The sequence below is a fragment of the Neolamprologus multifasciatus genome, chromosome 9 (assembly GCF_963576455.1).
Source record: "Neolamprologus multifasciatus chromosome 9, fNeoMul1.2, whole genome shotgun sequence".
Taxonomy (NCBI): Eukaryota; Metazoa; Chordata; class Actinopteri; order Cichliformes; family Cichlidae; genus Neolamprologus; species Neolamprologus multifasciatus.
The window spans coordinates 10,772,104-10,796,833 of record NC_140447.1 but is presented as its reverse complement, the minus strand read 5'-3'; the positions used below and the strand labels follow the sequence as shown (position 1 = coordinate 10,796,833).

General features: G+C 40.4%; 1 protein-coding gene across 6 annotated transcripts in view; it reads left to right on the top strand.

Annotated features, from left to right (window-relative positions):
- ntng1a (netrin g1a) overlaps positions 1–11,453 on the top strand; it is a 118,608-nt gene extending 107,155 nt beyond the window's left edge. For 4 of the 6 annotated variants that reach the window (XM_085172242.1, XM_085172241.1, XM_085172244.1 and 1 more), the window contains one exon: positions 10,495–11,453. In XM_085172242.1, coding sequence (XP_085028368.1) covers positions 10,495–10,751 — 257 coding nt within the window. In that variant the 3' untranslated portion in view covers positions 10,752–11,453. Of the gene's footprint in view, positions 1–2,142; positions 2,278–10,494 lie in introns of all 6 variants that reach the window. The other 2 variants (XM_085172240.1, XM_085172239.1) reach the window with 1 other exon arrangement.
- Positions 11,454–24,730: the final 13,277 nt, after the last annotated feature.

Here is a 24,730-nt window from a genome sequence, read left to right as displayed (position 1 = left end):
AAAAGTGGCTCTCAACAAGCCATTATCAAGCAAGGTAAATAATAAGGGGGGAGCTGAGGTTCTGCCAAATTATACAAGAACTGGACGGAAAATCAGTGGCTACAGGTTGGATGGAGTCTTGAATCCAAATTAAAAATTTTGGACATCGTCAATATGTATGAAGGAGGCCAGAAGTGTGGTACAAAATTGAATGTCTGCAGCCATCTGTAAACATGGTAGAAGCTCTGTCGTGGTTTGGAGCTGCATTTCAGCCAGCGGTGTTTGGGATCTTGAAAAAATTGCAGAAAAGTTCCAGCAGATTTTGATCCATCATGCAATAGCATCTGGAAAGAAAGAATTTCCAGCATGACAATGATCCCAAACACACTGACAGCATGCCTGGATAGAAAAAGCACACAGTGGGAGGCTATCAGTCATGGATTGGCCTCCCCAGAGCCCGGACGTCAACATTATTGAAGCAGCGTGGGATCATCTTGACAGAGAAGGAAATAGAAGTTAGCAAACTTCCAAAGAAGTTTGCTAAGAAGAGAACTATTGCTGAAGAGAGTTCAGGCTGTGTTGAAGAATAAAGATGATTATACCATATACTCATTCCCATGTATGATTACATGTTTGAATAATCACCGCACCTATTCTCCATTTTCCTAGCAAAATATTAAAAAAAATTGGAGGTGACTTATGACTTTCGCACAGTACTGTAGGCTACATAAAATTGGTGGTGGAACTTACAAGCAAATGTATTCAGTATTGTCAAAATACTCGCTGGTGAAGCCTTTATGGTCATGTCTGAGGTAAAAGGCCATTTCCGCTTGGTGTTCCTGTTATTTTGTTCATGGCTTTTACGCAGGCATTCATAAAATGCATTATCTACTTTGTCTATGTGTAAAAATTGCGTTTCCTACGGTTCCTAGGGCAGTATCTCGGTTCCCCGTTGAATTTTTTAGCTAGCACATGTAGTGTGAAGTCACAGCGCTCAGTGCCAGGTGCATTTGTGAGTCCTGAGGGGGGAGTCTGACAAGCAACAAGAGTTCTGAGAGAAATGTTGCAGCGAAGTCACACCGCCAGTCAGAGGTGCCACACAAGTGCATATGTCATATACATGAAATGGCCTCAGGAGCAGCAGCTGAAACCTGTCACAAGGCATTAAAAGTCGCCGAGGCGTTACTGCGTGCCAAACTCGCCGTCACCCTGCCTCTCTCGCTGACCCCCCACTTTGTCACTTGCCGTCACCTCTCTCCTCTTGCCTGACCCCTGGATGTCACTCGGGCGCAGCCGCGTGCAGCCAGCACAGACACAGAAGGCGCAATGTGATGGTCAGGGACTGTCAAAATAAGTGTCACATTGACTGCAGAGTGTTCCAGGTGCTCGGAAAAGTGGGAAGGTCAGTTGAGTGTGAGGCACTAGAGACTGGGCGTGTTGCTTTCATTATACGCTTTATGTTCAAATTGCAGCCAGAGCACCGCTGTCTTCTGTTTGTAATAGGCAATTAAAGATGAAGCCAAATTCATATCAAAGGATAACAATAAGTCTACAGAGCCATTTAAAAATTAGAGGGAATTAAAGAACATATTACTACAATGCCCATTTCAATGTACTCTCTCATTCCTCTGGAACATTCAGTCTTTATCTTTGTTTCATATCATTATCCATCTCTACCTTCTCATCACATTTCCTGTCTTCTCTTGCCATCTTTTGCTACCTCTACCTGTTTGAATGACTCAGATTTTGGAAGAGCATGTTCAGATAGGCTCACTTTGTCCATCTAAAAAGAAAAAAAATCAAAGCTACTGATAGTGCTTTGCATATCTGCTCATTGCACGCTGTGTTCTTTAAAACAGCCAAATTAATGCTATATTAATTACAAGTATGTTGTAATGAATAGAAAATGTTCATGTATCTAGAGCCAGCTTCATTCTCACTCATTCTGTCTCCATTACAGTTGAAATGGTAGCATTTTTCCCTGTATGAGTCTTTAAATCTATTCCCATTCTTTTACCAGTTATAATAATCGAGCACCTTCTTAAGCTAGAGCTCGAGGACCGCAGACCACGCTGTGAAAAGCCTAGACTTGTGCTGGGAAGTCAAAGCACTACCCTTTTTTTCTCCAGCCTGTGTGTGTATGTGTGTGTTTTGTTTTTCCAGAATGTAATTGTAATCCCTATGGCTCAGTCAATGATCGCTGTAATGGCACAGGATTTTGTATATGTAAGGAGGGCACTACAGGGCCTAAGTGTCAGGAGTGTCTGCCCGGCTATTTGTGGGACAATGGCTGCAAATGTAAGTAGAACCGTAACCCTCCCCGTGCAGCTCCTGACTGTTCTCCCCCTCAGCTGTGTCTTTCTCTTCTATTCTCTCTCTGATGTCTTTTCTCTCTGCGTGATTCCTGAAGCTTTGGCTGGAAGAAAAAGAAACAACAACAAAAAAAAAAAAACGCACCGCACACGTGCAAGACTGCCCAGCTGCCTTGACAAACACAGAGCTAACACATAACACCACCTAACCCGATATATACGAAGTCATTCCTTTCATAGCCTGTACCTGCATTTCACACTCGCTGTGGCTGCATTACCAGCGTTGAATCAGCAGGCGCCCTTTATGGCTCAAATAGAGAGAAAGCAGTGGAATGACGGGATGCATGCTGCTCGGTAACTCAGTTATTCAGGCGTGTCGCACACCAGCAACACAACAGCTGAGTCAATATTGACTGCTTGACAGGCTGCCTGTGATCTGTTTGAGTAGCCATCACCCCTTCACAGTCCACAACAGGACAATGTCATCCAACATCAACATTTTCTTTTAAAGGGGAATGCAGGTTGTTTTGAGTTCCAGCCCATTTATTACTGTCTACAGTTTATATTTCCTCTGCTCATTTTGCAGTGCATGCCCTATGTATTTTTTTTTTTTTCAAATGTCACCAATTTTTCATTGTTTCCTTCAAGTCAAATCTCAGTGACAAACCTGCAAGAGGTAGACAAAATAGAGTAAACACTTCAGGATGATGGATTTTAACTCTCTGACAAAGAACTTTAAAGACTGAAAACATCATTGCAAACACTGTTTATGCTCCAGGCACGCATTACTAGGCCTCTTTGGATCTATCTTTCTAGTCGAGCGCTGGTTTAAAAAGGCTCGCGTCGATTTTTTTTTGTCAGAACAGGTGATAATTGCTTCTAATTGGCGCTCACCCACCGCGACCCATCTTTGTATCAAGTTACCTCAGATTAATAGGCCTTTTCAACACGGCAGTGACATCTATTTGCCCGCCTCCTGCAGCTCAACATTAATCTCTGTCCCGACTAACAAAGGCGTTCTAAACGAGGCGCTTCAATAGAGTACAAGGACGTGATTTTGAGATTAAAGAGCGACTCCACACTTTTATTACATCTTACAGAAAAGCCAAAAAAAGGGAAAATTTTAATTTAAAGAATTAATTTGTAGTAGTGTAATTTATTCTAGCCTTCTTCATTAGACAAGTTTGATCGCTAGATATTAATTCTGTGAATTACATTGCCACTGTTTGCTTCAGGTTTCAGCATCATTCTTGTGTATCCGAAATATTTGGACTAGGATTGGCTGATGTCTGAGTTTTACTGACTGGAGAGAAAAATATCAGAAACTCTAGTTTCACTATTTTAGAAAGTTTAAGTGTCAATCTCTGAATATATATCATTCTAAAACATTAAAGTGCAGGAAAAAAAAACATTTATGACCTGAAGCTGATTCCTCCCATATGGAAAAGATATATATAAATCTTATAAAGTTTTTATCTGTCTTGTATGAAACTTGTATGAAAAGCATACAAGAGTGAAAACACATATAAGATCCCTTGAAAAATTATATAATGAAACTTGTATGCTTTGTATACTTACTAAAAAAATATATGAAAGTAATGAGAAAGTGGCCACTTTCATGAGTAAATCATATATGTTTTTACTATTTCTTTTCCATATGGGCTGTGCTTCTTCATGTGGATATTAAGAGATCATCAGCATAAGTAGAGTGTAATCTCGTGTTATCAATTAGTGAATTTATTGGGAAACACCCACTAAATAAACAGTGTAAACTTTGTGAAAAAACAAAAGAAGGCATATCATTGTGAACATGTTTAAAACACATGGCGTAATATTCACATCACAACAACCTCAGGGTGCTTCATACTGTAAAGTAAAGACCCTACAATAATGTTAGAGTAACTAAAATAGCACAAATAAAAATCGATTCCATATAAGGCAAAGTATCACTTTTTTCACAACAGCAAACTCAACATGCAAGGCAGGCAAAGTGCGCTCAGTATGTTCTGTTTTATCTGTGGTGCTGTGGACAGAGATGAGATTGGTTAAAGTAAAGGGCTTCACCGAAAGAGCCACTTACAGCACTTGTCACGACTTTTCTGAGATGCACTAAGTGTCACGATTTCATTATGCGAACTGTATCAATACAACACGAGCAGATAGAAGTGTTTCCCATTGAGTGTATAGCGAATTAGTGACACCCCGAATTAGTGTTTGTTAGCGACCAACTTAAGAAAAAGAAGGCTTTAAAGTCTGCTGCATTGTGATTTAAATTCAGTGTAAAATGAGTCACTTCGTGAGTTCTTGACACAGAAAGACATTCATTAAAATGCGCTGTTTTTTGTGACTGTACTAATATATTCTGTGTACAGTGCAAAGACACTGTCAGCATGAAAAAATCTGCTTCAAACAAAAGGTGAGAGAGAGGCGTCCTAGCATGACCCGCAACGTGAGGCGCACAACCCGAACCTAATGATGTACCGAGAACGCTGAGTGGTACAAAAGCAGGAAAAAAGCATTTAACGTGAAAACGTTTAAAACGGCAAAAGAATGTTTTCGTAGAGAGGCGGCGCCAAGGTAAACAGATGGGAAGCCACACACAGCGGGAGTGAGCACGGAGCAGATCAGTTTGTATTTGCCAGATGAAGCAGTGATCAGAAAATCCACAAACATTACTGTTTGAAGTGTTTGTATGCTCTCAAAACTTCAAACTCTATATCCAAGAGGTCTGAGTAATACTTCACTTAAAAAGCTGCTAAAGTTAAAGATCCGCTCCAGACACGATGAAAGGTATAATACTGGGATTTGCATAGTAATGTCGGTCTGAAAAGAAGTTCAATTACATCTACACCTTCTCCCTGGTTAAAATAGTGACACAAAAAAATCCAGAATGTCTTAACATGTAAATATTTCTTTGTCTTTAAGATTTAGCTCAGAGACATTCTCATCACATGAATTTGAAGACAGTCTCTGAAAAGGTCAAATATCTCAATGTTTTCAGCACAAACATACTTTGATTGCTTTAATATCTTTTGCCTACAAATAAAAGGCAAAGGGGTGCCTTCGTATTGAGGTTGTAATTTACTGCTTGTGCACTGACTTTTCTACATTGATCAAAGTATTGGTGGCATTTCAAAGAATGCAACATCCAAAGAAGGGGGATCTTTTAGCTGTAAATGTCATGGAGACTGTATTAGTATGCTCATATCGAGAAAAAGAATAGCATAGTATTGCTATATTCCTGACTATGGATTTTTTTCCTCTAGAGATTGATTTTTCTTCTTCTTCTTCTTCTCTTTTGGGTTGTTTTTTTTTTTGTTTGTTTGTTTGTTTGTTTTTTTGGTCACTGAAAAAATTCCAGGCTCTGCTGCTCTGGCAGTAGCACAAATGTGAAGTTTTTCACTGGAGTTTGATTCATCGCCCCAACAGCAAATGAGCAACAAAAGCACCCACAGCAGTGCTTTCACTTCACAAAATGTCCTCTAAAGTAGGAAAGAAACCCCCAGAATAATGTCAGTCCAAAACCACTGAGTGATTCTATGGCTGAAATGGGAAAACTTTTTAGTCTCGACCTTCTTCTGCATCCCCGCTGCTGCTGCAGGAGTTGTGTGCGTTGACGAGATGCTGTCTGCATGCAGATCGGGGAAAAAATGCAATTAAAACTTAAATCTCTCGTCAAACACATCACTTTCCCAGACAGGCGCACCTAGTTCATCGGCCCCTTCTCTAAATATTATCACTCATATCAAAAGCAAACACAACAAATCTTGTCTTTTACAGCCTGTGCCGGCTCTGTTTATGTGCAGTAATGCAAAATGGTTAATGTGAGAAATTGAAATCAGATAAAGGTGCGGGACAAGATGTTCCTACTTCTGCTGTGTTTTCAATCTTACAACACTGAATGTGATTGTTCTTGTTTGTCATTATTTTATTTTATTTTTTATATCTTGATGACTTTATTGATCTTTTTTCTTTTTTTTCTTTTTTTTTTAAATCAACACTATCTATTTGTCTTTATTCCCTTCAGCTGATGAATCACTCTGCTTCCAGGGAATAGCCATGACCTAAAACTTCCTTTAGAATGAACTAAATTTTCCTTTGAACAGAAAGATTCTTAAAATTATTTTAATGGGATTATTCTGAAAGTAAGAAAAAAAACACTTAGCAACCACCAGTCGCTATGGAGAAATTTGTGGTTGCTGGAGGTTGGTGGTAGTTGCTGTAAAAACCTCATTCAGGCAGGCCTCCCCCACTGTACCCAGCTGGTTGCTAGGCAACAATATGTATTTGCCAGCCTGTCGGTGAGGGAGGTTGCTGGCCGTCGCAAATCAGTCACAAAGAGGTATACAGTGCTGCACTAAGAACTTCTATATGATCTTTTCAGTTTTGGTTTCGATTTTTCAATCACAACAACAGTCGCCTCCGGACGCTTTATATTGTAAGGTAGAATCTACAATAATGCATACAGAGAAATAAAACAACAATCCAATCAGTATGACCCCCTATGAGCAAGCACTTTGGCAACAGTGGGAAGGAAAAAACTCCCTTTTAACAGGAAGAAACCTCCAGAAGAACCAGGCTCAGGGAGGGGCGGGGCCATCTGCTGTGACTGGTTGGGGTGAGAGAAGGAAGACAGGATAAAGACATGCTGTGGAAGAGAGCCAGAGGTTAATAACAAGTACAATTCAATGCAGAGAGGTCTATTAACACATGTTGAGTGAGAAAGGTGACTGGGAACACACACTCCGGTCTGCAAACACTTGCCAGCTTCTTGCTAAGCAGTCTTTCTGCTGTCCTCCTTTCCATTCACCCCCAGCTGGCAGCTGCAGATGACTTCCCATCCTTGAGCCTGGGAATGTTTCCTTCCCGCTGTCACCTTGCTCATGGGAGATCATCTGAATTTGGGGGTTTTCTCTATATGGTGATAGGGTCTTTTCCTTACAATATAAAGCACCTTGAGGTAACTGCTGTTGTGATTTGAAGCTATAAAAATACAACTGAATTACACTGAATTGAAACAGTGAAATCAGAGACTATTTGTCTTAGTAAGTAAACGCTGTATATTTTCAAACATGTTGATTGGAGCAGGGATACACATTTTTCCAATGGGGGTCACTGACTAGTCTAAAGTCCAGTGTGACTGAAGCCTAACCTATCAACAACCAATCAAACTGCTGAAAATGTAGCTTTTACCTCAAATTTAGACAAATGAATCGAATCTCACCTTTAAAATGTTCCAAGCTTTAATCAACAAGTTAGGAAGTGGTTGTCTGTAAGTATGGATTACTTTCCTGAACGTTGCTTATATCAAACAGCAAGTCTGCTTTGGCCTTAAAGATGTGATTTTTTAAAGACGTGATCATATCTTATCAGACTAGGATAGTTTGAGATTTTTAGTCCAAAAAAGTGGGCATTCACCACCGTGTCCAGCGTCTTTTTTCCAATTATTTTTCTAATCAATTTAGAGCACATTCTGAATAAAAGCCAGTCTGAATATTCTTAGAAATTCACGTTATCATTCTATTGTGACAGCAAGGAAGGATAAGATAGACGAGACGAAAGGTTATTGTCTAATTAAAGGAGTCTCTCCTGTGTACTGATCATATCAAGGCCTCGTGATTCTTTAATTAATACATTTGATCGCTCTTCCTTGTCATCTCGAGGAGACAATCTAATTACCAAGTTTAGCCGCTGCCTCATCATAGGAAGCAATCAAAGTGAACAAAGGCTTTCCATAGAAAGAGTCTGTTTTGCAGTCTCATATTGACTCATTACTGTAGTTTCTCCTGAGTGGTTGAGGTGGTCATGCAATTGATGTGTCAGAGGAAAAAAACAAAACAGGGGGAACAAAGATAGAGTTCAGATGTCTTATTTGGATGTAGTTGTGCATGGTAATTGGTGAGCTGTGGCCTGGAGCGAAACTTACTGAGCCAAACAGCAGCTCTCTTTTCTCCCACGAAACACAAATAGGATTCGCACAGTCAATGTTTCTTAACAAGGCTCCCATCAAAGCTCTATTTGGCTATTCCTGTGAGACAGCATGCATCCAATCCTGATTATTAGGAGAGAGGTCTTATATTTGTTTGTGATATTTATGTCCCATAGAGTTCATAGATTGCTCACCGCATTGTTTTCCACTCCTATAAAGGACTGAAATGGGCAGAAGTGGCCCCTGTGTTTATCAGTGTTTATTTGTCTCTGTTGGTTTATTAGTTTGTGCAGCGCAGCTTTGTTTGCCTCCAGCTTGCTTGACAGCTTGCCTCCGCTGGGAATAGAGTGGCCTCGGTGTCCCAGCTCTAAATATACACCAATTTTCACCTGACGTTCAGTTTGTCTAAAGTCAGTGGTGTTTGGGGAAAGCCTCGCAGGCTTTGAGGAAAGTGTGCATTTCTGTGTTGTAACGTAGCTGATTTGATGGGGCTTGAATACGGTTTTGGTATTATACAAATAGACGCGTCTTTTTAGATGCTGAAAAAATGTCCTGAAATCTGAAATTTGGTGTTGATTAAAGATTAGAGGCTGTAAAGTTAAACTGATGGGGAATATATGAAACGTTTCAGAGTCATTTAAGTAATAATGATGAAAAAAGACTGTGAAATTAATTTCGAGTGGCATTATACTCTTTAAGAGGTGATTAAAAGATAAAGCCAGTGTTCACCACCTTTTAATTACATGTGTATATATTCATTAGAATTTATTAGTATAGCGCCTAAGATTAATCTCAGCCTCTGTGTACAGTACATCTTTACCACAGCTCGAAGCAACAACATTACACAACATTTTCGCTGTCTTACAAACGTGTTTTGTTCAAATTTTACATCACATTTAATTATTTTCCTATATAAAATAGTCAATTTCATTTAATACTTTAATTTAATTTTATAATTTTACTAGATTTAATTATTAGATTTGACATATAATCTATATTTCATACATTTTACAATCCAGAATGTGCCAAATGTTGAATCAATACTTGAACATGTTGGGAAATATGCTTATTTGATTTCTTGAGTTTATTAAGAGATCTAAGCCTCTGCACATTAAATAGATCAAAACCAGGCTGTGCCAGCTAATCTGAATGTGCTCAAAGGTTTCAAAGACAAAGAGCATTGCCCACCAGCACCCATGAAACTTACTTATTAAGGGGTGATGTCCAAACTTAAAATTATTATGCATTTCAGTTGTTATAGAAGCCATTTCCCTAAAACTACACACTTTGGCAGTGTGGGGTCATGTAGTGTCAGGATTTGGTACATGCAAATGTAGATGGAGGTCATTGTGAGAGATGTTTAGTGTCTGAGTGGCCATAGAAGAAATCTGACTCTTTTGCTTGAGTCGACCCACAATTCATTAAGGGAAGTTATGTTGCCCTACTTCATTTAGTACGCAGTTAGCTTAGCTGCACAGATTGTCAATAGTTTCTCTTATGAAAAGACTTGAGGGGATGTTGATAAGTTAGTGATTAATTCAGCAGTGTACTGATTGTAAATTCTGTTAGGTTGCTTTTAGACTTGTTTTTGTTGTCAAGAACAGTGATGAGTTTTAGCCGTGCAGTAGCCACCAGCACAGCAGCTAGCATGGTTCTCAAAATGCTTAATATGGCAGCGTTCCCGTATAAAACAAGAAAAATGTGGGGTAGATATGTGAGGCTGTAAAGACCAAGCCCCTGTACATCATGAGGAATGCAGTTTCATATAGGTACACTGTTGTAGATCATGCTAGCTACATGGAAGATTAATGGTTTTAGGCTACCAAATCTAACTACATTTACTTTACTGTAATTTAATGGCAGCATGTGTTGGTGTATAGATTATGGGCAAATAACCACCCATGAAATTATAGACTACACAATTAGGACAGTATAACCCAATTTCCAGTCTTTGGGCTAAGCCTTGTCTCCATATTTACTGTACTGTAACTATCAAGACCATAAATAAGCATATTTTCAAATTTAAGATTTCATAGACATCAAAAATAGACTAAAATGTGGCAACGCTTTACTTGAAGAACACTTTTTGTCAGTCTTTGATTCCATAATTGGCCATCTTTAAAGCTTCTGCTGTGATGTTTGATAATGGGAGCTAATGAGAAGAGAATCTCCTTCATGCACCAGAACACACTTCAAGTAAAGTGTCACCCAAACACGTGTTTGTGTGTTAAATTCTCACACGTCTTTCCTGTCTTTACATTGCTTCCACCGCAGCCCGGGTGTGTGACAACGAACTCCTGCGCTGCCAAAACGGTGGGACGTGTATCAGCAACGTCCGCTGCAACTGTCCACCGGGCTATACGGGTTTGCTGTGTGAGAAGCGCCGCTGCGAGTCAGAGCTCGGAGGCTGTGGGGGCCCAGATTCAGGCCAGGCTCACCTGACACCTCCATCCACCTCCAGGCTGCTGCTGCTGCTGCTGCTAGGCTCGGCTCTGCTGAGAGAGGCCTCCTGCCGGCCCGCTGTGCTCTAAAGAGACCCATTACCTGGTGGGAGTCGCACACTTCCCACCTTCTCCACCTTAACCCAAGCTCATCCCCCTCCCCTTTCAGATAATCAACAACCATTTAAAAAAGAACAACCATGAGCTTTCTGGACTGTAATGTTCTGAGCTTCTCCGCCTCCAGACTCAATGGACACTCGCACTGACAATAAAGGGAATGTGCCAGTCAAATGAGTGCAGAAACTTTTCATTTAATTTCAAAGAATATATAGAAATAATTAAAAAGAAAAACTATACTTCTAAAAAAAAAAATACAGATATTATTAGAAATATGAGTAACTGAGGGTTTGCCTAACAAAAGTAAAATGAGCAGAGAATGGTGAGTCCCACCCCAACCCCTACCCTACCTCTCTCCCTCCCCCCAAAAGCCATACCAGGTACAGTACACGAGCCCCCTTCGATTTTGAGAGGAGATAACTAAAGATGACAGACTCGTTCACTTCTTCTCATATTGCCACGGCAACAACAGCTGCGACCAATCAGCTCTCGCACAAGCCGACGGTGGCCGCCGACCCCTTTGGGATGCTTCTGTGCGTTGTTAATGTTGGCTGGACTGATGCCGAAGAAAGAAAAAAAAAAAACAACAAAAAAAAGCAAACTTGTCCCCGCTGAATGGCAAAGACTGGCCTCAGAAACAAACCCGTTACACTTCAGCGTGATAACAAACAGAAAGAGGTGAAAAACCCCAGGACGCATTCTTTGCTGTCAGTGCATTGTGGATAGAAGGAAATCTGTCCGGACTGCCACATTGTGACACAAAACCTCGCCCACGTTGATCCCTCTCTGTCTCTATCTTTCTGTCTCTCCTTCGAGCTCGGCCTCATCCTCTCGTTCACCCCCCTCCCTTCCCTCCAATCCTAGTTCCACCCCCAAACGCCGCCACTGACCTGTGCTTTCGTGAACGTTACTCTGTAAAACCCTTGTTGGTTGAAAGATTCTTTTGTCCAATGTTAGTGATGCACATGTAAGAATCCCCCGTCCCATCCCTCGTCCCCCTTTCCTCTCTTCCGAAAAGATACTCCAGTGAAGCTGTCTGATTCTTTTTCTATCTTAGAGCCACCACTCTCCCTACTGTCATGGTCAGGGGATAGTATTCACCTGAGCAGACGAGAAGTGCATAGAAAACCATCAGTGTATTTGCAAGTTCTTTTCTCGACAGATCAAACAAAACAACAAAAAAACAACAAAAAAAAGAGAGTCATGTAGTCCTTTTGTATCTTTGCCGAACTGTGATTGAAAAAAAGGCAACCTGTATCTATTTAAGTCATTCAAATGCAGAAGCAGTTGGGTTGTTTTTTCTCTCTCTTTCTCTTTTATTTTCACTTCCTTTTTCACCTTTTTTTGTTTATTACTTTTCGTTGTGCAGTTGATTTTCCTTTGTATTGGCAACGTGCTGGCATCAAAGAATATCAGTTTACATATACAGTATTAATAAAGTGTAATAAAATCCCACCAAAGGACATTATAAATGTTTTGTTCTTGCTTTAACACTTGAGAATTTAAATGAATAAAAGGTTAAAAAATTAAGCCCGTGTTGATCTTTTGTTCATGCTACGAAAGAAAAGATGCGATCGCTGTTTTTTTTCCACATCATAAGAGCATCACTGCAGAAATCATCCATTCAAATTTAGTAGCTGTTTGGAAATAATAAATAATTAAATAATGACAATTAGCCACATTGTAGAAATATCGGCAAACAAATGCTGTGGACTATATTGTCAAATAACTTGAGAAAATGAAAAAGAACAACAAATACTGGTTTAAGTCATTAAGTGTGAGTGACAACAATTTTAGCTTTAATGACTTTATCAAAGTGACAAATGGAATATGCAAGTTTTCTTATTTTTTCGCTATAAATGATGTCTGTATATATTAAAAAGAAGGTCTTTAGAAAACACAATTTCTATTATAGCTGGAAAAATCATACTGAGACTACATTAACATTTCAATAAAATGCAGTAAAGTCATTTCAGTCCAGACTGCAAGAAAGCACAGCCTGCATAGAATAACTGTATAATAATCTGCACAGAGACATGTTTGTGTGGATGTGTACATATAGCATACATAGTAATATTGTGTAGTTCTGCTTTTTCACAAAAGCAGCTGTTCGATTAGAACCTATTCATACACAAATGCCTTATAATCCAAAAAGATATCATGACAATAGATCATGCCTTTCACTTAAAGCTTTCATGTACTTTATAATGGCTGCTTTTATAATCCATGCATTCACAGTCTCGCACTAATCTGCCTTTTTTTAATATACAAATAAAGTCAAACTTAACCACTAGAAATATGTGTTTATGATGTCCACGAATGCATTCCCATCTTAATTAGAACTGCACACGCAGTATAAAGGGGCACGCAGCTTCTGTTACTTCTTAAAATTGCTGACACTTCAAATAAATTAATACGCGATACGTGAAGCGAAAGCCCCAAAGAGGCAAACCTGACAAAATGATAGCATAAAAGTCTGTGTATCAGCTTTTGCGATATTTCCGTGCTATTTATCTTGAATTCAATCTGGTAAAGATTTGTTTCAGTGGGCATGCATTGTCGGAGGCACCAAATTAAATATTTACAACTATCGATGTGTCCCGGAGAGCCTGTGTTCAAAGTTTATATAGTGGGTCTTGTCAGACACTCGACAGTTCATCCATAACCTAAAATATTCAAGCCATTGCTCCAGCTTTTTTTTTTTTTTTTTTTTGCTTTCCTTTTTTTTTCCAAGTTTAACTCAAAGGGAGGAAAAGAACTTAGGGCCACTGATTGTTCTGCTAATGCATCAATAACAAAAACAACAGATACTTGCTTCCTGGCAAGTTGGCTCGTATATGCCCGATTAATTGATTCCGATTTTGCTCACAGCCACCAACTCACATCCAAATCCCAAGAATAAATTCCATTCAGAACCTTTTATTCTGTGAAATGTGGTTTTATCTAGTGAAATGAAAAAGTGAAGCCTTTTATGCCTTTTTTAACTTTTACGTTCGGGTGCTGGGATTTCTTTGTGAAAATATAATAAAAAAGACACTATTTAAGCTGTGATATTTTACTTTTCCAAAGCATGAATTTTTAAAAACACTGAGCTCCTTCCAGACACAGACAAATCTAGCTCAGTTTAACACATTAGAGACAATGACGCTACCATAAAATACGCTATAGATGGCACAATATGTGACAATGAGAAAGACCATTTTAGGGAAATCTGAAAAACTGAAATCAGGCCATATGGACAATTAAAACTAATACAACTTTCCTAAAACACTTTTGTGACTCCAGGGATGCCCTGATGAATTCAGTCAAAGTCACTTGTTTGTCAAGGTCTCCTACAGCGGCCCTAATTTTAACCATGTGTTCAGCCCAGGTGTCAATGCACCATGCTGCGTGGAGAATTAAAATAGAGTTGATGTCGTTTGGGGAGAGGACTTCATCCTAGATATCTCACCTCCAGCAGCTGTTGCCTGACCCAACCATGAAGCATCGCCGAAATACCTCGAAGCGAGCCATCTACCGCCACTGGATTATCTCCCCCTGTAACGTGCTTTGTGGAAACGACTGGTAAAAAGTGTTTAAAGGGGCCACGGGTGTGTTATTTTTTTTTATTTCTGCCCTGTAGCAAAAACAGCGTGGAATTTATCTATGGGGAATCTGCGACTCAGCAAAGGCATTTCAGCTGCAACGGCAATGGATGTCTTTGAAAGTGCTGTAATTAGGTAGACTTCTCCTGTCATATAACATCCGCTGGTGTCACTCACAGGCCACCGACGCTCAGGGGGGACGAGCCTTTTTGTCACATTTTCGAAGATAAAAAGGTGAGTGTCAAATCAAAACTTCAAGGACTTTGCAAGGTGTCTCGGTGCAACAAGGCAGACTGAAAGAAATCAGGAAGCTGGCGGCATCACTCTCTGAGATGGACTGTATTTGGTGATGTCATGTACCTACAGACAATTAAGATTTTATGGATGGTTAATTTTCTCAGGAAACGTTTCTCAAGGCAAAGAAATCAGATATTCTTCAGTGTCTTAGTCTCTGATCTCAACCCAGTGAAGTAAAACCAAATGCAGAGAGAGCCCCACACAAGCAGCACCTGAAGGTGGAAGTAAAGCCCAGGCCGAGCATCTCAATAGCTAACTAACAAAAGATTTTAATGTATTAAAAACCATTTATATATATATATTTAAAATTACAGAAAGTGTGTCCAAGCACCTTTGAACCTCTGAAAAAAATTGTATTTTCAGAAAACTTGAACTCTGACTTCTGGCCTTGCAGTCAATGTCGCAGACTTTTAAACTAATCTGAGATTTTTAGTAGATGCACCTATGGTATCAACTTGAAAATCCTAGGTGACTTCGTCCTCAGGTTATTGCATTCACAAGATTTTCAGAAAACTTGACTTCTGACCTTGACCTTGAGGTGTAAATCACAAAGCTTCAAACTCATCCGAGAGTTTTAGTAAACACCACACCGTTGCATTAATTACATCATAATATATGGGCAGTAACGCGTTACTGCCCATATATTACAACATAGGATTTGATTTTCAAACTGATATATATTATGAACGCGTTACTTGTAATGCGTTACTGTAATACGATTACTTTTTTCAAGTAACAAGTAAAGTAAAGGATTACTATTGCAAAAATTCCACTGACCGCTGCGGCACACCTGCACCAGGGTAAACCCCCGCCTACCATACTCCTGCTTTACAGGTGAAAATAGAGCAAAAGGCCGCTAGTCTTTGAGTTTATTTATTTTCTGCTGTGTTTTACTTGCATCTATTTGAAAGACTGAGTGTAAACACACAAAAAAATTATTTTATGTGCTGGAATGTGCAGAAAATAGCTTTAAATGTTAAACAACTTTCTTCCAGTCAGAGAATGTTGCATAATTAAATTTTTGCTTGATGCATAAAGTTAAAAGATTAAAACTAATAAAAAAAAGTTTGAAAAAGAGACTTTTCCATTTGATTACATTTTATATGATGGATTATGTAGAAAAAGTAGAATTGGGCTGAAAGATCTATCACTTTATCACCTATTCAGGTTGTAAATCGTGTTTTTAAAAAGTAACTAAGTAACTAAGTAATTAATTACTTTTGAAAATAAGTAATCAGTAAAGTAACTGGATTACTTTTGGGGGGAAGTAATCAGTAATTAGTTATTGATTACTTTTTTCAAGTAACTTGACCAACACTGGTTGTCTTTTCTTTAAAACCTCTGAAAATTGTCCAAATAATTACGTATTTAACTGTATTTTCTGTACAACCATACTACTCCTTTTAAAACAATACAGCAAACATTATAAATTTACTGGTTCTTATACAGCACTTTTCTACACTACTGGAGCACTCAATGCACTTTATACAACATGTCTGATTCACCCATGCACTTTTTTATCTAACATTTGCACATATTCACCCTCCATTGGATGCATCGGGGAGCAACTTGGGGGTTCCTTTGGCATGCAACTGGAGTAACGAAGAATCAAACTGCCAGCCTCCAAATTGCAGATAACCCGCTTGTCCTCCCGAGCTGCAGCAAGCCATAGCTTGTAGCTTTGAACCTCCATTCATAAAGTAGCATGTGGCCAGAAAAAAATGCTAAGTTTTCCTTTGGATTTTGGCCCAATTCTTCAGGAAAATGCATTAAATGCTAAAAGCTTTGCAATATTTTAAAGCTAGTTGTTAACTTCTCTGCTGTTTGGAGTTGGATAAGCAGTACAGCCTACAGTCAGTTTTTAGAAATGCAAAGCTGCAAACTGCAGAGCAGTAAGCCTGGACAAAACCGAAGCTGAAGGCCGAGCCAAGATAATGAGCAAAAAGTGCTGCTCAGGTCTGAGAGAAAGATTTGGGTGGGGCAATAAACCTTGTATTCATTCATATTTAGACAATAATCATAGAGACTACTGCATTGTGCATATTTCTCTAGCTAACAGACTTCTAACAGTAAAAGAAAAAACACTGCATTGTGACATTGTTTAAGATAAAACAATACTACCTGCAGGCATCAACAGAAACATCACACATGTCAAACTGTTTTCTTTTCAGTGCTGTTTTAGCATCAGTGTCTGTACTTCAAATGTTCATTGACTGATGCTCGGAGAGCGGGTGAACACAAGCCTAAGTACACTCACATTAGGTCGGGCTGAAAAGAATTTACTTTGCCCCAGCACTATTATTCCCGCTATGGTTGTGATGTGTTTGTTTGCGCGATGATCAATGCACTTATCGAACCGCACGCAGCACTTATTGATCAGTGTTTCTTTTTTCTACAGTGTGGGTGCTGAGTGGCCGCTGCTTTTTTTCCATTGCCCGGTTTTCTCCACAGTGAGACCATTAATGGATACTAAGCTGCTACTCAGCTGGAGGCCTTTGCAGAACGGGACTCAAAGTCTTCCATACCCATATTTTCCTTTAGAAATAATTCTTTTGAACAGCTGAAAACTTCTTTTTTCTTTGTCCCACATCTTTTTATTTATTTATTTCTGAATCACACTGGCATTAGCAGGGTAATCTCACTGCTTGGCTGACTAATGAATACTTTCAAGGCTCCATTTTTCAAAGCTACAGATGCCTTTGGAGGCCAGGGCACCTGAGAGTTTCCACAGTGATGTTACCACAGCAATATGTCTCCCTTCTGGTGATTAAGTGCTACACATCTAGGATTTTTAATAGCTGCCGTGTATTAGTGTTGTGTCCATTTTTATCTTCGGGGAAATGTTTTACTGTCATAATTCAATTCAATTCAATTTTATTGATATATCACCAAATCATAACAAGAGTTGTCTCGACGTGCTTTATATTGCAAGCTGAAGACCCAGATACAAACAGGCAAAACCCCAACAGTCAACTTACCCCTTTGAGCAAGCGCCTTGGTGACAGTGGGAAGGAAAAACTCCCTTTTAACAGGAAGAAACCTCTGACCAAACCAGGCTTAGGAAGTGGAAGCCATCTGCCGCAACCAGTTGGGGGAAGACAAGTCAAAGACACACTGTGGAAGAGTGCCAGAGATTGAGGAATGACACATTCAGATATTTTTGAACCAGTGCAACCAGCAGTACCAAAAGCCTGGTTTTGAATTAGTATAGTCTTAGTATCTGTGGTATTGTGCTTTACTGATTTTTATCCCTTGCTACAATAGGAACACAACTGAGTCACTTTGCACTTCTAAAAAGAAAGTTATTCACTTCATTGTCTTGTGAATTATATGCAGTCAGTCCACTCAATTAATTTAGTTTGGGCCCCTCATTGTGAAAGGGACACAGCACATGTTACACAAAGTCACTGAGAAGTGCAGTGAGAATTTTGCATGGAGGAAAGCCATCGGGGTTGGAACTTTTTTATTTTTTCATACTTTTTCCCACAACTTTAAAATTCTTGACACCCCTGATGTGTTTTCGCGGGGAAGTGTTTGAAATGTAAAGAGTGAATTCCCATTGTGGCTCAACACAGTTGATGGATGTCAAATACGGCTCTAATGGCAGGGAGAGTCTGGAGTGAAGGGGAAGTGACACAAGCCACCATCACATGGTTGGAGCAGGTTTGATGTTGCAGTGACAGGCTTCTTCTGCACTGTGAATGGTTGCACCTGGAAATGGAAACCACAGCCAGTTATAGCTTGGGATTCCATGAATGGAATTCCAATACACCTAAGTGTATGCACCCGGATCTGCCGGAAATGCCTCGCTAATGTTATGGGTGCATATACAAATATCAGAGGGCAACACAGAATGCCTGGGGCTCATTTTAAATAAATATTAATGAAGACTGGAGTATTATGGTAAATGCGGTTCAATTTCTGGAAACCAATAATTCTAAAGTACACATACACATTATGTTGAGAGGAGACACAAAAATCCAAATCACAGTAATGTGACATTTTTTCTGCATATTAGTTGTACATTAAAAAAGACACAAGAAGGGGTTTATTTTACGCACACTGAGGCTGTTTATGTCATTTCGGCACCTTGGGCATGAATGCAAATAAAGGTAGAGTAGGCAGTGCTGCAGACACCTATACATTGTCTGTGCTTGTTATCTCTTAGTAGAGATGTAGTGACTGCTCTTAGGGTGCGGTCGAACAGTCACACTTGTTTAGGATGGTTCACAACTAAGAAGTACGTGTATACAGACAAAAGTCCTGGGCCACCTACACATTACAACTACAGGAGGTGCTCAGCCATTAAAAACGGTGCCATGAAGCTCCTGGCACACAGTGCTGTGCTGATGTTAATGCCAGAGGAGGTTTGCTCTGCACATTTTGAGTCACTGGTGACTTTTTTTGCACTCTGTGAATTTGCTTTCTAACTTTAAATGATCGCTTCCACTTTCCAGTAAAATGACTTGAAGCAACAATTACAGTCAGTTACAGCCTCGTGCTGGAACTCATGGAGCTCTTCAGAGCGACCCATTCTGTCGCAAATATTTGCATCTTTCTTCATATAGTGTATCAGTGAGACAGCTGTAATAAGACCATCCTTTATCAAAGGAGAAGAGACGAGGAACGAACTATGATATCCAGGCGTCATTGAAAACAATCAACAAAGCGCATGGGAATATTCATTAATGAGTGTCTCATTTGACGACACAACCTGCTGATATGCTTTGAATCTTAAACAACAGGCTTTGTTAGAGTAAATCCTCAGCTGAGCAGTGAAGATTAGGCTGCTGTGATAAAATCTGCTTCTTGTTAAGGTGTTGGGTTTTGTAAAAACTTAAAAAAAGATTTAACGATCAAAGTTGACCATGATTCAGCTTGCAATCATTATGTCTGTCATGGTAGTTTTAGGGCAGCACGGTGGCACGGTGGTTAGCACTGTTGCCGCACAGCAAGAAGGTCCTGAGTTCAATTCCAACATCAGGCCGGGGTCTTTCTGTGTGGAGTTTGCATGTTCTCCCCGTGTTTGCGTGGGTTCTCTCCGGGTACTCCGGCTTCCTCCCACCGTCCAAAGACATGCTGCTTGTGGGGATAGGTTAATTGGAAAATCCAAATTGCCATTAGGTGTGAATGTGAGCGCGAATGGTTGTGTTGGCCCTGCGACAGACTGGCGACCTGTCCAGGGTGTACCCCGCCTCTCACCCTATGACAGCTGGGATAGGCTCCAGTGCCCCCCGTGACCCTGAAAAGGATAAGCGGAAGCGAATGGATGGATGGATGGATGGATGGTAGTTTTAGTATTTATTGGTATAATTTCTGCATCCAGGGGTATGGAGTTTTCGATACAGCAAATATCCACAGTCACAATTCACCTTATAAAAATGTCTTTCACAAATTTCCTTAAATTAAATACATTTTCCATTCATGTCAAGTTAAAGGAAGCTTGGGAAACAGCAGCTTTTCAGTTGGACCCACAGCCTTTTTTTGGTTTGGACACAGGAAGTGCCAGACCAGTCCAGGCCATTTTGGACTGCTTTTATAGCTCAGTTCCTGGGGGGATGTACCAAGTGTGGCATGAAGGATGGGGACTTTTTTCTGATGTTTGGAGAGTGTGCTGATTTTAAACTGTTTGAGATCAAGTTCACTGTCTTTTCTGTTGTTATCGTTGTCTTTGGAGTTAAATACTATGGATTGCTGTAAATCACTTTAGTGCTTAATTGTTGTTTCCTGTAGTGTAAGGAGCAACTGACTCTGGGCAGGAGCTGCAGCTCTTTTGAAGTTTCACTGTGTTTCGGGCAACACAATGAAATGCGTCTAAGCTAGCTGTATTGCCAGGGGCCAAACTAAAATAGGGTATAGCCCAGTGCAGCAATGTTTCCGCAAATATGAAGGTTAGTTTGATATTCCCAGTTATTTTTCTTATTTTTCACTTTTACCTAGATTCTTAGCTTGACTCTTTCTTCAGTTGTGACCACTGTGAATACTGTCCCAACCCACTGCAATAAAAGAAAAAATCAAATAAAACAGACGTTTGTACTGTGAAGGTTTTTTGAAAACATTTCATTTCTTCAGCCATACTGAGAGAAGCACGCGTCATTATCGCTGTATGTTTTTAGGAGTCGTACAACTCCCCTACAAATACTTACATAAGGTCTTTTGAGCGCAAAGTCTCACATCCCACTTCACTAAGCTCTATCCTCGTGTCAAAGTCAAAAATAAAGCACATGACTGAATACAGAAGTGCAGAGATTTGACGTAACAGATTGTGTTTGTTTTCTGTGTCATGCTCTTCCCTGCAGTGTGTATAGTATCAACCTGAGTACACACTGGCTGTTTTCCACAGATGTAGTGTGTGCCGTGGACAAACAGCGAGTGCGACCACTGCATCAACACTATATACGTATACTGATAGACTGAACAAATGTGGGGTCAAACAGAAAGTCACAAAGCCCACATGCCTGTTTGTATTTTTTTTTTTCATCTTTGTCTCGATACGTATGAAGAAGAATCGTTGGGTGTAATAGCTAACTAAGTAAATGAATCAGACATGTAAGTGAAAAGCCATTTGTCATATTACTGTCACTCAGTGTGGGTTTGTTTTGACAGTAAATTGTCAGTGCAACCGGCATTATTCACATGTCTTCTCTTAAAGCCAGTTATGTCAGAGTTCTGTGTTGTCTGTGTCACACTAATAAGACCAGAGACATCTGTCTTGTCAGAAATAGAACTGATTCGGCGCCATGCTCATGGCAAGACACCTGATGTGCAGACACTTTGAGACATGTGAGGCTCACAGCTTTGGCTTTAACATCCCACAGTGGGAAAGAGAAAACTGGCTGGGAAAAAGAAAGAAGTGTCGGAACCGGCTATTTGTTTTTGTGTGTGTGTGTGGGGGGGGGGGGGGGGGGGGGTGTTTGTTTCTTAGTTTGTTTCAATTTGTGAATGAAATTGTCAGCCATGGCTTGATGTTTTCATGCCTTATGTAAGTTCATGCTTGCTCAGTTATCTCCTCTCTGGCACCCGAGAAAAATGAGGCCATGCTTGACAGATCCTGATATTTCTATCTGAAGTTTCTTTCACTTTAAAGAGAAGAGACAGGGGTAGGAGAATTAACATGACTGTAGCATTGTTCGCCTTCAAAGAGGCGGGCTAATTCCAGCTATCTTTGATGTTCCTGCAGGTACACCATGTAGTGGAAGATGGGAGTAAAAAGGTAACGATCTGAGGGAGAGGTTGTTGCCTCATGGAGCTTGATAACCATAAATAAGGGCCAAGATGGTCATCTGTGCCATCATTAGGCAACATTTCTGTATCCTCTTTTTACTGGGAGAGCAAAATAGCATCTCTGAGGCTGTAAATACAGTTTGCTCCACCGTCGGCATCCCTGCAGCTTTAATAAGGATGGCATAATCATCTGTATTGTGGTCCGGCATTACAGATGGGAGTATCCGTGCAAAGGTTCTGGCAATGAAACAAACAAAATCAGGTTATTGGATGGTAAAGACACAAACATAGCTAAAGGTCCCTTGGCCTGGCAACTGGACTGCTGGGCAACCTCCAGGGTTTGGATAGCACAGTGTGTTATTTGGCAGCTCAGCTGCTACAACCAGGGAAAGTAAATGAAAACATCCCTCTCTGCTTCACATCCACTGGAATTAAAGTGCCCTTGAGCAACCCACTAACCTTAGTGGATCTGCTCTGTGTTCACATGACGGACTAGGCTGTGCAGCTCAAAATAAAGTCAGGACACTTCTGCAAAAATATAAGTTAAATGTTTCCATGAATGCAGCTTGTAGGTGGTAAAAACTGAAAGGTTTAGGCAGGTGACAGAGAAGCATGAATTAGAGGGACACTGTGATCTTTAAAATCCATTTAAAGTTCATGGAAAACATCTTACTTGCTTCCTTTTCTTGCAGTTACCTAAAAGTTGTGTCCAGCCAGCTGAGAATCTTTCCTTTGGCAAAGTTTCACTGATGAGCAAATGCACTCAGAAACTGAGATTGTTGCCTAGGACGAGCTTCATTAGCAAGCAACAGAACATACCTTTTTCCTGTTTTTTATCCCCAAGGACACAAACATATGAGTGAAATAATGGCACACATGGCAAGTTTGCACTGAAGTCTTCCCTGTTTGGTATGACATCAGTGCCCTGCTGAAAAACAAAACAAAACATGCCCAAAAGCTGCCCCCAAGGGTGGTGGTGCTAAGATCCTGTGGGACTTCCAGATACAGACAAAATGGTGGTGGCTAACCAACCGGACATACTGGTGGTAGACAAACAGAGGAAGACGGCCGTAGTGATCGATGTAGCGGTTCGGAATGACAGCAACATCGGGAAGAAGGAACACGAGAAGCTCGAGAAATACCAAGGGCTCAGAGAAGAGAAGATGTGGAGGGTGAAGGTGACGGTGGTCCCAGTGGTAATCGAAGCACTAGGTGCAGTGACTCCCAAGCTAGGCGAGTGGCTCCAGCAGATCCCGGGAACAACAGCGGAGATCTCTGTCCAGAAGAGTGCTGTCCTAGGAACAGCTAAGATATTACGCAGGACCCTCAAGCTCCCAGGCCTCTGGTAGAGGATTGACCGGCCACAGGGGCGAGCGGGGAAATTGTTTATACATATATATATATATGGGTATAGTTTGACTTTGACTAGTCAAACTACTCACCAATCAGGTACCAATGTCATGTCGTCATATGGCACAAGACGGGCTACACCCTGGATGGGTTGCTAGACCTTTAAACTGCTAACATACTAGCTGTGTTTATCATATTTAGCGCTGGGGACATTACCAGAGATGGGCAGTATCACGTTACAAGTCACATGTTATTGCCCATCTCTGGTAACAAGTAAAGGAAGGGATTACTATTGCAAAAAATGTAATTAGATTACTGTTCCTTTCCTGTTAGTACGCTGCGTTGCTACGTTACTAAATGCACTTTTGTTTGTGAGAGCGTCTCATGACAATGACGTACAAGCATGCGATGTCCGTGGTAGCAACAGACGTGTGTTGATCAACAATGGATAATATGGAGTGAAGGAGAGAGTGCGACCGTGCAGCGTTTAAAGCAGGGGTGGGGGAACTCCATGGCTCAAGGGCCGGTGTCCTGCAGGTTTTAGATGTGTTCTTGATCCAACACAGCTGATTTAAATGCCTAAATTACCGTCTCAAAATGTCTTGAAGTTCTCCAGAGGCCTGGCAACAAACTAAGCATTTGATTCAGGTGTGTTGACCCAGAGTGAGATCTAAAACCTTGCAGGACACCGGCCCTTGAGGCCTGGAGTTCCCCACCCCTGGTTTAAAGCTTGGAAGTACTGACATTACTTTGAGTTTGAGTCCCTAAAAAGTGACAAAAACATTAGCATCCGCTGTACACTCTGTGTGGGACAAAAACTTGTTTCTATAGTCAAAAATTAAACTTCAAATCTGAGCAAGCACCTAGCATGCTGCCACGGGAATATGAAATTCACAGAGAAATGACTTTTCCTAAAAGTAATTCACTATGTTAGCATGCTGTCTGTGCAGATGCTTTCAAAGACCTGAAGTTGTGTTAGCAGAGAAATGCAACTGTTTCTGTCCTGATTGTGCTCTTGTCCTTTTGTGCAGTAAAAATAAAAAAATAAATAAAATAAAAGTAATGTCCATATGTCCCTCCTCTAAATCTGTATCGCTGATTATCAGTGTGTGACGTGTGGGGAAAAAACATGTTTGTTGGACATTATTTTCCTTTTTATCCACCCAGCACACAGTTAACTGAAAAACTTTGGTAATTCCATAATTGCAACTGTAATGTAATTACTGAATCACTGGAAAATGTAATGTGATTACAGTAATGTTTTACTTTGTTTCTGACAACGTACTGTCCTGGAGTTTCCAAAACTTTAAACTATGCATTCATTTTATTCTGTTTATCCAGTGCAGAAGACTGCAGCGTAATCCCAGCTGTCACAGGGCGAGAGGCGGGCTGGATGGGCTGCCAGCTGTCGCAGACCTTTAAATTAATTTTACATACTTTCCCACTGTCTTGTATTTGGCAATACCAGACACTGATGCCTTCTTACTGACACATTGT